The sequence below is a fragment of the Ahaetulla prasina genome, chromosome 3, assembly GCF_028640845.1.
Source record: "Ahaetulla prasina isolate Xishuangbanna chromosome 3, ASM2864084v1, whole genome shotgun sequence".
NCBI lineage: Eukaryota > Metazoa > Chordata > Lepidosauria > Squamata > Colubridae > Ahaetulla > Ahaetulla prasina.
Window position 1 is genome coordinate 123,965,297 of NC_080541.1, and position 17,068 is coordinate 123,982,364.

At 36.2% G+C, this 17,068-nt stretch overlaps 1 protein-coding gene across 1 annotated transcript in view; it reads left to right on the plus strand.

The window, feature by feature from the left end:
* The window catches only part of AXDND1 (axonemal dynein light chain domain containing 1), a 51,337-nt gene that overhangs the window by 14,977 nt on the left and 19,292 nt on the right, over window positions 1-17,068 (plus strand). The window contains exons 13-18 of the mRNA XM_058177227.1: window positions 10,448-10,549; window positions 11,848-12,014; window positions 12,836-12,914; window positions 14,150-14,384; window positions 14,878-15,094; window positions 16,893-16,986. Of these exons, the coding sequence (XP_058033210.1) occupies window positions 10,448-10,549; window positions 11,848-12,014; window positions 12,836-12,914; window positions 14,150-14,384; window positions 14,878-15,094; window positions 16,893-16,986 (894 nt within the window). The remainder of the gene's footprint in view (window positions 1-10,447; window positions 10,550-11,847; window positions 12,015-12,835; window positions 12,915-14,149; window positions 14,385-14,877; window positions 15,095-16,892; window positions 16,987-17,068) is intronic.

Below are 17,068 nucleotides of genomic sequence, written 5' to 3' on the forward strand. Positions count from 1 at the left end.
CACCAACACCTTGAAGCGCACCCGGAAGGCCACAGGTAGCCAGTGCAGTCTGCGCAGGATAGGTGTAACACGGGGCTCCCTCTATCACCCGCGCAGCCGCGTTCTGGACCAACTGAAGCCTCCGGATGCCCCTCAAGGGGAGCCCCATGTAGAGAGCATTGCAGTAATCCAGGCGAGACGTCACGAGGGCGTGAGTGACCGTGCATTTTTTTCTTTCTTTTTCTTTCTTTCTTTTCTTTTCTTTGGAGGTCTTTGATTACCCAGTGTAGAAGAAATATTTTGTCATTTGAGTCTACAACCAAACTATATATGTGACAATTACCCAAGATTTGGATAACATTAGATATTTTGTAACTACTTCTCTTATCCCTAATTTTTTGGTCTGTAGCATAAGACATGATAGAATAAATGATATAACACATGGGGATTGACAGATATTAATCTGTAATTAATGAGAACAGGCAAAGAACCTATGACTCCCCCCAAGTCCCTCACTGTGGGAGATAGGCGATTCTTAAATATGACAAATAAATAAATTACTTTGGAACTGAAATTGAAAAATAATATTGTGTAATTTGTGAAATGGGAAAGATAATTAATTCCAAATGAAATACATGGCTTCAAAAGACAGCTCAATCATTTCAGGAGGCTAGATAAATAGATCTGTTGCCTCAAGCTCAGTACCCAATTCAGAGCAAAGAATACTTCTTTGGGTGCATGTATGTTGGTTCATTCTGAGTATTTAAATTTTTTATTAGTTTATCAAAATGTAAAATACAAAGACAAATGAAAATAATTTCAAAGCAAAGGAGGAAAAGGAAGAAGAAAAAGTGTAGAGGAAAAGGGGAAAAAGAAAGAAAGCACTGACTTTCGACTCTTTTTAGGCAGTAAAATAAGGTAATAACATACAACCTCAACTTTTTGCTTTTATATAGTAATATATACTAGCCATATCTACAACAACAAAGCCATCTAATCAGCAAAAGCTAAAGTCAAAATTTCATTCTTTTCCACCTCAACCACAAAGTCTAGAAGCTGTTTCCAAGTGGAAACCAAGTTAGTTGTATTCTTTTCTTTAATTCAAGCAGTCAGTTTAGCCATCTCTGTTAACTCCATCAGCTTTTGCAGCCAATCATTCATTATCGGAATTAAAGCATCTTTCCACTTGTGTGCATAGAGCATTCTTGCTGCTGTGTGTTGGTTCTTTCCAAGATAAGGACAAAGTGTCACAAAGTGAAGCTTTACTGAAAAGTAAAGTGGAGTAGAGTGGGTTCTGGAGACAAAGATGTATGAATGGGCTCGCTAGCCATTCTGTTCTAAGGATCCTTTGCCTTTCCATCTGGCACGAAGGACAACTGAATAACCAGTGAAGGTTGGAGGAAGCCAGTAGATTTGACTGGAACCCTAATTCCAAGTCTGAGGTTTAATTCTGAACAGATTTTCATGGACACACATTAGAGCAGATGGACTTGAACTTGCACCATTCTGAAGGTGGGCATTCGTGAAATTATGGTCCCAATCTGTTTCTCTGTAGCTGTGGCAAATTGCAAATGGCATGAATGCAATATCTGCAACAGAAAGAAGGAAGCAGTTTCTTACTTCATAAAAATGTCATACTAGGAAAAGGAAGAAGAAAAGTGTAGAGGAAAAGGGGAAAAAGAAAGAAAGCACTGACTTTCGACTCTTTTTAGGCAGTAAAATAAGGTAATAACATACAACCTCAACTTTTTGCTTTTATATAGTAATATATACTAGCCATATCTACAACAACAAAGCCATCTAATCAGCAAAAGCTAAAGTCAAAATTTCATTCTTTTCCACCTCAACCACAAAGTCTAGAAGCTGTTTCCAAGTGGAAACCAAGTTAGTTGTATTCTTTTCTTTAATTCAAGCAGTCAGTTTAGCCATCTCTGTTAACTCCATCAGCTTTTGCAGCCAATCATTCATTATCGGAATTAAAGCATCTTTCCACTTGTGTGCATAGAGCATTCTTGCTGCTGTGTGTTGGTTCTTTCCAAGATAAGGACAAAGTGTCACAAAGTGAAGCTTTACTGAAAAGTAAAGTGGAGTAGAGTGGGTTCTGGAGACAAAGATGTATGAATGGGCTCGCTAGCCATTCTGTTCTAAGGATCCTTTGCCTTTCCATCTGGCACGAAGGACAACTGAATAACCAGTGAAGGTTGGAGGAAGCCAGTAGATTTGACTGGAACCCTAATTCCAAGTCTGAGGTTTAATTCTGAACAGATTTTCATGGACACACATTAGAGCAGATGGACTTGAACTTGCACCATTCTGAAGGTGGGCATTCGTGAAATTATGGTCCCAATCTGTTTCTCTGTAGCTGTGGCAAATTGCAAATGGCATGAATGCAATATCTGCAACAGAAAGAAGGAAGCAGTTTCTTACTTCATAAAATGTCATACTAGGAAAAGGAAGAAGAAAAGTGTAGAGGAAAAGGGAAAAGAAAGAAAGCACTGACTTTCGACTCTTTTAGGCAGTAAAATAAGGTAATAACATACAACCTCAACTTTTTGCTTTTATATAGTAATATATACTAGCCATATCTACAACAACAAAGCCATCTAATCAGCAAAAGCCAAAGTCAAAATTTCATTCTTTTCCACCTCGACCACAAAGTCTAGAAGCTGTTTCCAAGTGGAAACCAAGTTAGTTGTATTCTTTTCTTTGGAGGTCTTTGATTACCCAGTGTAGAAGAAATATTTTGTCATTTGAGTCTACAACCAAATTATATATGTGACAATTACCCAAGATTTGGATAACATTAGATATTTTGTAACTACTTCTCTTATCCCTAATTTTTTGGTCTGTAGCATAAGACATGATAGAATAAATGATATAACACATGGGGATTGACAGATATTAATCTGTAATTAATGAGAACAGGCAAAGAACCTATGACTCCCCCCAAGTCCCTCACTGTGGGAGATAGGCGATTCTTAAATATGACAAATAAATAAATTACTTTGGAACTGAAATTGAAAAATAATATTGTGTAATTTGTGAAATGGGAAAGATAATTAATTCCAAATGAAATACATGGCTTCAAAAGACAGCTCAATCATTTCAGGAGGCTAGATAAATAGATCTGTTGCCTCAAGCTCAGTACCCAATTCAGAGCAAAGAATACTTCTTTGGGTGCATGTATGTTGGTTCATTCTGAGTATTTAAATTTTTTATTAGTTTATCAAAATGTAAAATACAAAGACAAATGAAAATAATTTCAAAGCAAAGGAGGAAAAGGAAGAAGAAAAAGTGTAGAGGAAAAGGGGAAAAAGAAAGAAAGCACTGACTTTCGACTCTTTTTAGGCAGTAAAATAAGGTAATAACATACAACCTCAACTTTTTGCTTTTATATAGTAATATATACTAGCCATATCTACAACAACAAAGCCATCTAATCAGCAAAAGCTAAAGTCAAAATTTCATTCTTTTCCACCTCAACCACAAAGTCTAGAAGCTGTTTCCAAGTGGAAACCAAGTTAGTTGTATTCTTTTCTTTCTTTCTTTCTTTCTTTTCTTTCTTTCTTTCTTTCTTTCTTTTCTTTGGAGGTCTTTGATTACCCAGTGTAGAAGAAATATTTTGTCATTTGAGTCTCTTGAATTCTTTTTCTATTATTTCTATTTCAAATTTCAGCACTGTAGAAGAAAATCTTTGGCCTTAAGCACTGTGTCAATACGATATCTCCTTCCTTGATAATACACTGTCAAGCCAACTGGAACCTCCCATCTAAATTGAATCTGGTATTTCTTAAGTTCTTGTAAAAATGTAAAGTCCTTTCTATCCCTTAACATCTTGGGAGGAATCTCTTTCAAAACCTTCAACTCCTGTTCCCTATTTTCAAGTTTTTCTGAAAAGCAACTTGCAAAATTTGATTCCTCACTGTTCTTTTCAAAAAATAAACCACAATGTCTCTAGGAAGTTTCTTTTGCCTAGCAATCCAAGAATTAACTCTATAAATTTTGTCAATTTGATAAGCAACCTCTTGTGGATCAAGTTCAATAAATTCAGCCAGAGCTTCTGATAAAAATTTTTTTAAATCTTCCCTTTCTCCTCATTCAAACCTCTAATTCTCAGAGCTCCTTCCATCATTCTATACTGCATCACCACCACTTGATCTTCATTTTTATCCAATTTGATTTGCATTCCCCCCATTCTATTTTCTATTTGTTGATTTGACTGAACAATTTCTTGCACCTCCTCCTCCACCTCCAGTCTTTTGCCAAACCTTGAAAAGCCATCAAGATATCTTCTTATTTTTTATTATTCTCTTTATTTCTTCTCTTATTTTCTCATTATTATCCATAATCTCCTTAAACCTTTCTTCAGACACTTTCCTTGCTCTTTAATCAGATCTTCTAAAGCTGGTTCAGAACCCTTCTGCCCCCAGTCTTAGGTGGTTTAGTAGCCATTTCAGTTTTAAAATTCACAAAATATAAGTCTAGAAACTTCTTTCCCTTTAAGTATAGGAGAGCTCAGTTCACTTCATTAAAATCCACACATAACATTTCTTATCTTCTTAGTTGCACAGACTGTTTAAAATTTGATTCCTCACTGTTCTTTTCAAAAAATAAACCACAATGTCTCTAGGAAGTTTCTTTTGCCTAGCAATCCAAGAATTAACTCTATAAATTTTGTCAATTTGATAAGCAACCTCTTGTGGATCAAGTTCAATAAATTCAGCCAGAGCTTCTGATAAAATTTTTTAAATCTTCCCTTTCCTCATTCAAACCTCTAATTCTCAGAGCTCCTTCCATCATTCTATACTGCATCACCACCACTTGATCTTCATTTTTATCCAATTTGATTTGCATTCCCCCCATTCTATTTTCTATTTGTTGATTTGACTGAACAATTTCTTGCACCTCCTCCTCCACCACCTCCAGTCTTTTGCCAAACCTTGAAAAGCCATCAAGATATCTTCTCTTATTTTTTATTATTCTCTTTATTTCTTCTCTTATTTTCTCATTATTATCCATAATCTCCTTAAACCTTTCTTCAGACACTTTCCTTGCTCTTTAATCAGATCTTCTAAAGCTGGTTCAGAACCCTTCTGCCCCCAGTCTTAGGTGGTTTAGTAGCCATTTCAGTTTTAAAATTCACAAAATATAAGTCTAGAAACTTCTCTTTCCCTTTAAGTATAGGAGAGCTCAGTTCACTTCATTAAAATCCACACATAACATTTCTTATCTTCTTAGTTGCACAGACTGTTTAAAATTCCATTCATACTTTCACTCCCTGCTCAGGCGCCATCTTTAAGAGTCAATTAAAACAAAGGAAAAAAATTCTCTTTTTAGAAGGTAGAAGTCAGGAAATCAAAAATACTTGCAATCCAATAATTGTCCGCTTGCATTCATTCCGTCTGCTTAAAGAGATCCATAAAGATAAGACAAGTAGCAGAGATGGACACTTTCTTCTTTTCCTGCTTTTGCAGACACGCACTGAAGTCGGAGAATGGCAGGAATATTTATGGGACTCGACCCTCAGGGCTCTGCTTAATTAAAACAAAGCCTCTGGGAGGTCTACCAACATTCCTGCAGCTCTTATCTTCCCCCTTTCATCCAGGGAAAAAGATTAAAGCCGGCTTTTCCTGGCTTACGATGTTCAGTGCGGAGCCCCTTTAATTAGGGCTCAGCGAAGAGGTGGAGCCACCCGGAAGTCCCCCTTTTTTCAGAACTTCTTCAGTGACACCTCTTGGTGTCAAAGCTCCACTTCCACTACTAACTCTAAGGATTCAGAAGCTAACATCCAATCAGTTCTTGGGAAAGGTTTAGAAATGTTTGATTTCTTTATATAATGCAGCGTGGGTAAAAGATGCACTTGGCCAATGGATCTCTTCTTTCAGTCTTGAGACTTTTTCTGGTTCTAACTTGTGAATGTAAATACAAATCTTTTTTGGAGGTCTTTGATTACCCAGTGTAGAAGAAATATTTTGTCATTTGAGTCTACAACCAAACTATATATGTGACAATTACCCAAGATTTGGATAACATTAGATATTTTGTAACTACTTCTCTTATCCTAATTTTTGGTCTGTAGCATAAGACATGATAGAATAAATGATATAACACATGGGATTGACAGATATTAATCTGTAATTAATGAGAACAGGCAAAGAACCTATGACTCCCCAAGTCCCTCACTGTGGAGATAGGCGATTCTTAAATATGACAAATAAATAAATTACTTTCGAACTGAAATTGAAAAATAATATTGTGTAATTTGTGAAATGGGAAAGATAATTAATTCCAAATGAAATACATGGCTTCTAAAGACAGCTGAATCATTCCAGGAGGCTAGATAAATAGATCTGTTGCCTCAAGCTCAGTACCCAATTCAGAGCAAAGAATACTTCTTTGGGTGCATGTATGTTGGTTCATTCTGGGTATTTAAATTTTTATTAGTTTATCAAAATGTAAATACAAAGACAAATGAAAATAATTCCAAAGCAAAGGAGGAAAAGGAAGAAGAAAAAGTGTAGAGGAAAAGGGGAAAAAGAAAGAAAGCACTGACTTTCGACTCTTTTTAGGCAGTAAAATAAGGTAATAACATACAACCTCAACTTTTTGCTTTTATATAGTAATATATACTAGCCATATCTACAACAACAAAAGCCATCTAATCAGCAAAAGCTAAAGTCAAAATTTCATTCTTTTCCACCTCAACCACAAAGTCTAGAAGCTGTTTCCAAGTGAAACCAAGTTAGTTGTATTCTTTTCTTTAATTCAAGCAGTCAGTTTAGCCATCTCTGTTAACTCCATCAGCTTTGCAGCCAATCATTCATTATCGAATTAAAGCATCTTTCCACTTGTGTGCATAGAGCATTCTTGCTGCTGTGTGTTGGTTCTTTCCAAGATAAGGACAAAGTGTCACAAAGTGAAGCTTTACTGAAAAGTAAAGTGGAGTAGAGTGGGTTCTGGAGACAAAGATGTATGAATGGGCTCGCTAGCCATTCTGTTCTAAGGATCCTTGCCTTTCCATCTGGCACGAAGGACAACTGAATAACCAGTGAAGGTTGGAGGAAGCCAGTAGATTTGACTGGAACCCTAATTCCAAGTCTGAGGTTTAATTCTAAATAGATTTTCATGGACACACATTAGAGCAGATGGACTTGAACTTGCACCATTCTGAAGGTGGGCATTTGTGAAATTATGGTCCCAATCTCTTTCTCATGTCCTTAGTCTTTTAGAGGAATATCGTGAGCTGTACGAATTGCAGAGGGCAAGACTGGAGGCTCAGATTCATCAATTAACACTAGAAAAAGAACTTTGGAGCAGTGCCACATATGATATAGCTTTAAAGGTATCTGTTGAAACAGATACTGTGTGATAGCATTTGATAAAGTACAATAATTTCTTCTTAATGTAATTTCCTTTTAGTACTTTTGCCTACAAATTCTTGAAATCTAATCAATAGTTTTCCCCATTTATTCTTTTTTCATTTCTGATACTTTTTGAGTGCATAAAATTAGTTATAAATGTGTATTTCATTTACCCTCGGAACAACTATTGATGAAAATCATTATTTTCACCTTACAATATGGGATAAAAATGACAGATTACATTTAAAGTAACTATTTTTAAGTGTTTATAGCTCAGCTCTCTCTAACTAAAATGTAAAAAATAAATTTATATTATTTTAATATATCAGCAAACATTTCCTTAAGCTATATATATACACACACTACTTTAATCAACATTAGAAAGAAACAATTTAAAAAATTATATTATTATGAAATGCAATGTGTCCTGTGATTAAATTTCACAGGCAACTATCTTTAGTATTTATAACATTGTTGGTAATGTATGATGCTCTCCATTCCCACCTTAAGTGAAGCACAAACAAACATTTTGGAGGGAAAGAGTGATGGGGAAGCAAAATTTTTAAAAAAACATGTTATGCATCAAAAATTGTCTACCACAAAGATTTGTTACAGTTCTATAAATCATGCAATATGTATCTTTTACTTCTGGGGATTTTGAAAGAATGGCATAGGTGGGCAGTTATTTAATTGGTTGGTTATGTTAAATAGTTTTTTGTCCCACTCTAGAAAGCTATATCCATTCTTGCCTCAAATGCTTTTATAGTGGAACAGTTAACTTTGCTGATTGCAGAACTCATGCAATGGCTCAAGCAGCAAAAACCTCAGAAGAGTTCAGTATTTTTTCTTTCTTTTCTTTGGAGGTCTTTGATTACCCAGTGTAGAAGAAATATTTTGTCATTTGAGTCTACAACCAAATTATATATGCGACAATTACCCAAGATTTGGATAACATTAGATATTTTGTAACTACTTCTCTTATCCCTAATTTTTTGGTCTGTAGCATAAGACGTGATAGAATAAATGATATAACACAGGGGGATTGACAGATATTAATCTGTAATTAATGAGAACAGGCAAAGAACTTATGACTCCCCCCAAGTCCCTCACTGTGGGAGATAGGCAATTCTTAAATATGACAAATAAATAAATTACTTTGGAACTGAAATTGAAAAATAATATTGTGTAATTTGTGAAATGGGAAAGATAATTAATTCCAAATGAAATACATGACTTCAAAAGACAGCTCAATCATTTCAGGAGGCTAGATAAATAGATCTGTTGCCTCAAGCTCAGTACCCAATTCAGAGCAAAGAATACTACTTTGGGTGCATGTATGTTGGTTCATTCTGAGTATTTAAATTTTTTATTAGTTTATCAAAATGTAAAATACAAAGACAAATGAAAATAATTTCAAAGCAAGGGAGGAAAAGGAAGAAGAAAAAGTGTAGAGGAAAAGGGGAAAAAGAAAGAAAGCACTGACTTTCGACTCTTTTTAGGCAGTAAAATAAGGTAATAACATACAACCTCAACTTTTTGCTTTTATATAGTAATATATACTAGCCATATCTACAACAACAAAGCCATCTAATCAGCAAAAGCCAAAGTCAAAATTTCATTCTTTTCCACCTCGACCACAAAGTCTAGAAGCTGTTTCCAAGTGGAAACCAAGTTAGTTGTATTCTTTTCTTTAATTCAAGCAGTCAGTTTAGCCATCTCTGTTAACTCCATCACTTTTGCAGCCAGTCATTCATTATGGGAATTAAAGCATCTTTCCCCTTGTGTGCATAGAGCATTCTTGCTGCTGTGTGTTGGTTCTTTCCAAGAAAAGGACAAAGTGTCACAAAGTGAAGCTTTACTGAAAAGTAAAGTGGAGTAGAGTGGGTTCTGGAGACAAAGATGTATGAATGGGCTCGCTAGCCATTCTGTTCTAAGGATCCTTTGCCTTTCCATCTGGCACGAAGGACAACTGAATAACCAGTGAAGGTTGGAGGAAGCCAGTAGATTTGACTGGAACCCTAATTCCAAGTCTGAGGTTTAATTCTAAATAGATTTTCATGGACACACATTAGAGCAGATGGACCTGAACTTGCACCATTCTGAAGGTGGGCATTTGTGAAATTATGGTCCCAATCTGTTTCTCTGTAGCTGTGGCAAATTGCAAATGGCATGAATGCAATATCTGCAACAGAAAGAAGGAAGCAGTTTCTTACTTCATAAAAATATCATACTAGGAAAAGGAAAGAGGGGAAATATTGTATTATTTGATTTACAGGTCTGCCTTCACATCTGAGATCACAATACCATTCATGGATAGAGCTTGGAAGAAAGATACATTCTAGTCCTTTTGCCATTTCACCTTCCATCTTTCATGAGCGTTTCTGTGATAACATTTTGTGATTTGTGTTAGCTAAATGATTAATTCAATGATTTTCTTCCCCAAAAACTAAGGTGCATCTTATACTCTGGTGCATCTTATACTCCGAAAAATACGGTAATCTTGTGTATTTCATCCTGAAATACTGACATAAACATATCAAAGAGAAAGTGCAAAACTTGGTCTAGACAAAAACTGTACAAGTCCAAAAATTTATTGAAATTATATGATTTGAATAAAATAATGTCTCGCTGATAGGAAGTATTTCATTGTGGTCACTGCACCCAAATGTAATGCAGACAATTACTGAATCCCAAGGTGCTTTTCCTGGCTGTCATCATTCCTAAGAGCAAGCTTCAGTCCTGCAGATAGAAGAGAGAACAGAAATAATTTTAAAATGTTGGCTTAAAATTGGTTAAGATGGCAGATAGGATATTCCTGTACAAGGTGAGAGAATGCCATTGCAAAGAGAGTACATGCAATTTATAGTTCCTTTACTAAGAAATTTGCTACCAAACTTTATTGAATAGCACATTTTAAACCTGATCTGATTCAATTAATCTATGATAATTGAGTAAGGACCATTTCTATTTCACTAAATTGCTGGAAAGTCCCTTTTGAACTTCTGATAAAAAAACCATGCTGTTGACTATGTGGGTAATACCATCTTCATCTATACTTATTTTTCTCCTTCCAAACTCCTTGATAATCTTATAATATGTATTTTCAGGTAGTTGAAAAGAACAAGCTGATACTGGCTCGGAGAATGTACGACAGTGAAAAGGTTTGGGTCAAAGGGATGAGACACTTCATAATGCTGTTGGCATCACAGGTACAGCTACTTGAGGATGTATTATCCATTAATGGGGAAAATGATGTAACTTATGATGAACAAAATATAATTAAGCTGCATGAATAAAGTCTTTCTGTTAGTTAGCTTCCTTGTTCTACACTCAGTTTCCTGATTATAGCAGCATACAAATCTGAATAAATAAATAAGGTTTACCTCAACATTCATATTTGCATGCAGGATAAGTTTTTTTTTGACAGCTCCATATGTGGTACACAAGATACTACACAAACAATAGCCTCAGAGTTTTGAAACTATTATCATTTTAGTATTGTTTTTTGCATCAGATGGATTTTGTATATGATATTTTTTATCTGTAAAGAAAGCTTTCCTTTAGTAACAAAAAATTTCTTACATACATGTAAGATTGTTTTAGATCTCACTCTTCACTTTTAATGAAATCCATTCTGCCCTCTGTTAGTCAGGAATATTCCAATTAATTTACTATAAAATGTCATCTGATGAGATCAGGGTAATGAACCAATGGTACCAACTTTAAGAGGTGATATTGTGCTTATGCTCTCCAATCTATATAGCTTATTGTACTAGAAGAAAATGGTAGGTATATTCAGCACCTTTTAGTAGTATAGTATTAACTGGTAAAAATTCAAACATTAGAAAAAGAAAAGCAATTTGCACTTTTATCTCTGATACCAAAAAACAACTAAATTTGATGAAATCACATCAAATTATCTGCATTGTAAGGCAATATATCCCTTCCAGCATAATATCAGAGTATATAAATGAATCAAATATTATTTAAGGGTTAAATAATGAATATCAGTAAGTATAATATGCTACTATGACTTGTATATGTCTAGTATCTGTAGACTAGAAAGTGTTTCAGTTGCTGGGTAGCACAATTAATATTGCTTCTTAAAACTCTCATTTTATTTTGCACAAGCAGCCTTTTCCTTGAATATGTCACCTCTCATATATTGCCTAGATAAAATATGGCAAAATTGCTAGAATCTGAAAACTGGTAATAATGTTTGTCCCTATTTTTTGTCTATATTTGAGCTATTATGAGTGAAACATCTGTCTAATTTACTCCAGGATCACAGTGGGATGAACTGTGAGGTTATGAAGACTTTGAAGTTTCTTTGGAGTTGAGTGACACCAAATCAAGTCAAGTCAATAATACATAACTAAATAATCTGTTCACAATGTAGATGTAAATCATAAAGAATGGCTTTTAAAATGATTGCTTTGATATTTATGCCTTAATAATATGATTTACTCATAAGATTCTTCCTCTTCTTTTCTTCCAACACACTTAGGATTCTACTGATCTTTCTAATCTACAGCACTGGACACAAGAATTCCGGCAACTTTTGAGAGAAACTGTTGTACAGGTGGAGCAAGTTGAAGAAATTACAAGAGAAAGGACAAGGAGTATTCAGAATGGTTTGACGGGTTGGCTCAATTACTTCCAAAATCATGTTCTGTGAGTTTGATAAATGTTCCTTTCTTTCTTTGCTTTATGGCCTGACAATTATAATTCCAGTCTTTAAGAAGGGAAAGTGAAATGAGAGATTAGCCTGCCCAACATAAACTTTATGCTAAGAACATCTTCAATAAGTTTAAGGATTGGCTGGATCAGGGAAATCTGGTGGTGGAAGAGCAGATTGGTTTTAGAGAAAGTAGAGACAAGTGCAGTAGTCCAAACATCAATGGTTGGTCTACTGCACTTGTTCAAAAAAAATTTCAACCAACAGTGTAGTATCATTTTATGCTGCCTCCATAGATCTTTAGGCAACTTTTGATTCTATATCCAGGACCAAATTATGGGAGAAGCAGAAAGCCCTATCAGTTCACTGTAGGCTTCTCCGTTGGTGCCCTACACACCAATACCACTCTTTAAAACATACGCAAGGGTTTATGTCAAAGTCATCTAAAACTCAAAAGGAGGTAAAACAGGGATTTCTTTCCTCCCTCTTCTTTTCAATTTTTATATCAATGATACGGTGAGATGTCTAAACAATCCAAATTACATCCCCCCCTGAACTAAGGGATCTCTGCACTGTCCTTCTGTTCTGTATAGACAATGCTGTAGTTTTCCATTGTAACTATGAATGATCACTAAATGAGGCAGTGGCTAAATGAGGACTATGTGTAGTTAAATAAACCATGGTTCAGTTAACTACTGGGAAGTGAGTAATGTAAACACATTGCAGACTGCATGATATGCATAAAGGTTTAGATACATATTAGAATGATTTGTATTTTTGGTTACAAATTTCCAACTTTCTGTTCTTGCTTTTGTAGTGGAAAAGGAACTTATAATTTTGAAAAAGGAGCTACTTTGTTAGAACAAATCCTAGTGGATCTCAAGGTTTGGGAAAAGGTAAGGGTTTTCTTGTTTCATGTATTTATTTATAGACTTCTCCTTAAGCAGGACTGCAATAAACAGAATACCATTTATTAAAACTATTCCCGTTAATTACTTACAGTGCCAGAGGGCCTTCCCCAATGAGCTGCAGTGAGCCTGAGTAGTGGGGAAAATCTCTGGGATTCAAAAATTTCACCCCTGGATGGAAGGTCTATGAAACCTGACCAATGAAAATACAATGACTCCATTGTATTTTCATTGGTCAGGTTTCATAGACCTTCCACCCAGGGGTGAAATTCAAATTTTTTCCCTACTGGTTCTATGGGTGTGGCTTGGTAGACGTGGCAGGGAAAGGATATTGCAAAATCTCCATTCCCACCCCACTTTGGGGCCAGTCAGAGGTGGTATTTGCCGGTTCTCTGAACTATTCAAAACTTCCGGTACCGGTTCTCCAGAACCTGACAGAACCTGCTGGATTTCACCCCTGCTTCCACCTTTCTTTCCCTCTTCACTTCTGGGGTTTATTTTAGGTATCAACAAGGCAAGGCTGCATATTAATGAGGATTAGGTATCTGAGGCACCCAATATTGGGTGCCTCCTAAAACAAAAGCGGAAAACAAGCATAACAATTGTCAAACTTAAGGCCTGTAGACCAGACCTGGCCCACAGGGTGCTTAGATCTGGCCCTGAAAACAACAAAGGACTGGCCTGTGGTGCCACTGCCAGCGAAAATGGAGCTCGGGTGGGCCATGTGCGGCCATCCCGAGCTTGTTTTTGCTGGCAAAGAGTTGCAGGAAGCCGTTGCAGCCAAAAACAGAGCTCGGGACTCCGTTTTCGCTGGCAGAGTGTTCAGGCCACCACAGGCACCCGTGACACGAGTGACATCAAACTGGCCATGCCCACCTTGGCCACACCCATCCCAGCACCCTGAGGTCAAACACAACACTGATGCGGCCCTCAGTGAAATCAAGTTTGACACCCCTGGTCTAATTGGAGTAAGAGCAGACAATTTTTTGTTCACAATTTGCAAGAGTAAGTAGGAAAAGTAAGCTTGTCTAAGCAGCTTCTCTTCCAGCTATGAGTTTAAAAATGCAGTTCAATCACAGGACAACAATAGAGTTAAAAGTGTATCATATGATAGCTAATATTTGCTCCTAAGATTATCAGTTTAGGGAAGGAGAAAGCTGTAGTGGTTTTTTTTAATGGGAAATCTTTCAGACAACAAATACATTTATTGCTTTTTCTTTCAGATGTTAAATGATGAATTGAGCCAGTATGGGGGGGATGTGCTTCTGTTGAGACAAGAGCCCCTCAAGACAGCTACCAAACTGCAGAAGCAGTGGGTTGATCTGGGAGTTGCTTTGCATGGCCGTCACAAAGATCTCCAGGGCAAGAGGCCAGTTGAGTCGAAAATGCTGGAAGAAATCAATAAAGACTGCAGTCATCTCATTGAACAGTATTGTACAAGAGTTAATGGGGAAAATGGTAAGAAACGGTCAGTATTTTTTAAAAGACTTTTTCGGAGATCAATATGTTCCGCAGATGAGGATTTATTTAAAATTAAAACTAAAGACAAATATATAGTATAGCTGACATGTACAATCTTTTGAGTAAAACAGAACTAAATCCATATAAATTAAAAAAAATATCTGTGGCAATAAATATTGGCAGCAGGTCTTATGGAAAACAAAAGGTTGGATTGTTAGTTCACATCCACTACTTGTTTGAAAAATATCCTCCAAGAAAAGCTAATTATTGATAAGAGTGTGCTGTTTCATGCCTTTTTATGTCATTGGCTTGTTCCATCCAAAAAAAATATAACTAATTCTAAAACTAAAAAAATTAAATATATGATAAAGTATATGAATCTGGCTGCTATGAGAGACAAAATATATTTAATCCAGGTTGGTTGGGAGGTAATTTCTTCTATCCTGCTCCATTTCTTTATAGAGATAGAGATATAATTTCTTTTCTCCAGGATCTGCCAAAATTGTAATAACTCTACTGAACAGTTTGGAAGAGTGGACTTTCAAATTGTTATCCAGCAAGCAGAAGAAGGGATTGTATGAAACTGACTGGATAAATTTTTTCCAAGCTGTTTCTGACTGGCTGGCCCAATTGGAAGATCTGCTGAAAATTACTGGTACTCCTGAGACTTTACAAGAACGAAAGCTTAGGACATTTGCACCTTGCCGGTAAGCTTCTATCGTTTTCAGAGTTGTTTGTTTTTCTTCTCTTAGAACATTCTGGTAACTTGTTGAATGTATTATTTTGATGAGTAACCTCGTGCATTTTAAATTTTGATACACATTTTATATGTTGTTTCTATGAATTTTATGCACTGTGCTGCATTTTTCTATGGCATACAAAATAAATAAAAACTTCATGCTTCAATTATATTCTTTGTCAGGCAACTCTTGAAAATGTTCCAGAAATTGCAGCTGAAGTCCAATGGAAGTATAAGCAATAAGCAGCAAATACTGTTTCTAATGCTATAACACCTTGTTACTGAAATAGCAGCACTAGTTTATACTTTCTGGGCTCAGTTCAAGGTGGTCACTATGGTATATAATGTCTTTCATGACTTAACCTCAGATTATTTTCCAGCTCCTATTCTCATAGACTCAACACACATTCATATGCCCATACTCCCAGACAGCTCCTAAGCAAGACATTTTTTATGAATCAAGTCATAGATACTTTAATTTCAATAGTTTTGTTGTTCTATAATGGGACTACACTATAGGTAGTGTATTGCTATCAGTGCTGAGGATCTCCGTCCTATCTTGTTACCGTTTGGAACTCTCTGTCCAGAATGTGAAAGAATAAATACACATCAAGGAAGGCATTAGAACTTATGGCTATCCTAACTGGGCCTTCATCAAATGCACAGAAAGATCTATAGGAGCCCCTTCATGACAGACAAAGAAGACAACAACAAATGGAACAATGTTATCATTCCATATGTTACAGAAATATCTGAAAAGCTGAGGAGGATTTTCAACCAACACAACATACGTGGACACTTTAAACCCAGGAATACAATATGGCAGAAATGTTTTCACCCCAGGGACAAAACTTCCAGACACAAATAGAACAATGTGGTATATGCAGTGCAATGCAGCAAGATATGTGCAGACCTGTACATTGGGAAAAACAAAACAACCTCTTCACAAATGCATGGCACAACACCGGAGAACAAACTCATCAGGAAAGGATTCAGCAGCTCATTTGCATCTGAAAGAGAAGGTTCATTCATTTGAAGACAGCAAAGTTCACATGCTGGACAGAGAGGACCACTGGTTTGAAAAGGGGTTAAAGAGGACTTCTATATTGAAACTGAACAGCCCTATCTCAACAGGAGGGGAGTGATACAACACTTCCTATCTCCTGTTTACAGTGCAGTCCTTTCAGCAGTCCTAAGTAGGTTCCACACCCATTTACACTCAGGTGACTCTCAGAGTCACTCAAATGACTCTGAGGATACAGATAAACCTCCAAGTGCCCGCAGTCACCCTCAGAGATCTAATGACCAACTCTCATAGTGCTAACGACCAGATGACTGCAAAGAATATAAATCCTTCAATTCCCCACCATTCAGTTATAACCGAAGAAGCGTCTTAGATGAGAAGCAAAATGTTTTCAAAGGAAAAAAAACCAAGAAATCACAGTTGCATTTTGGAAAAAGCACCTTTTTCACAGCAGTTGGTAAAGAAGTAATTCAGATAAATTGGCATAGATAGCAAGAAAAAGATTATTGTCTAGCTCTCTCCTTTTCCATCCTTCTGCTCTCAAAATTGGATTTTACATGTACTTGTGCCTTAGAGATTATGACTTCAGCTTAAAGCATGGGTGGTATTTTCTGCCTGGCACAGAATTGGAGGTGGGGGGAGGTGTTTAGACCATTTTGAATTTTAAAGGTAGGAATCTTTGGACTAAAAAGTGAGAGCTGACCTGAGGTCTTAATTTGATATGTCACTTGCTTCCATTAAGGGTGATACCTGAGGATGTGTTCAAGAAGATTCAGAATTGGCTTCTGACAACTACTAATAGTTCTGAAAGAGAAAATAATCAACTTTCTCGGGAGGTATGCATGTTGTTTAGCAGGTGAAATATTAAGAATTGCCTATTCTTGGAGTGCCCAAGGGCACCAGTTCTGTGGGCATGGT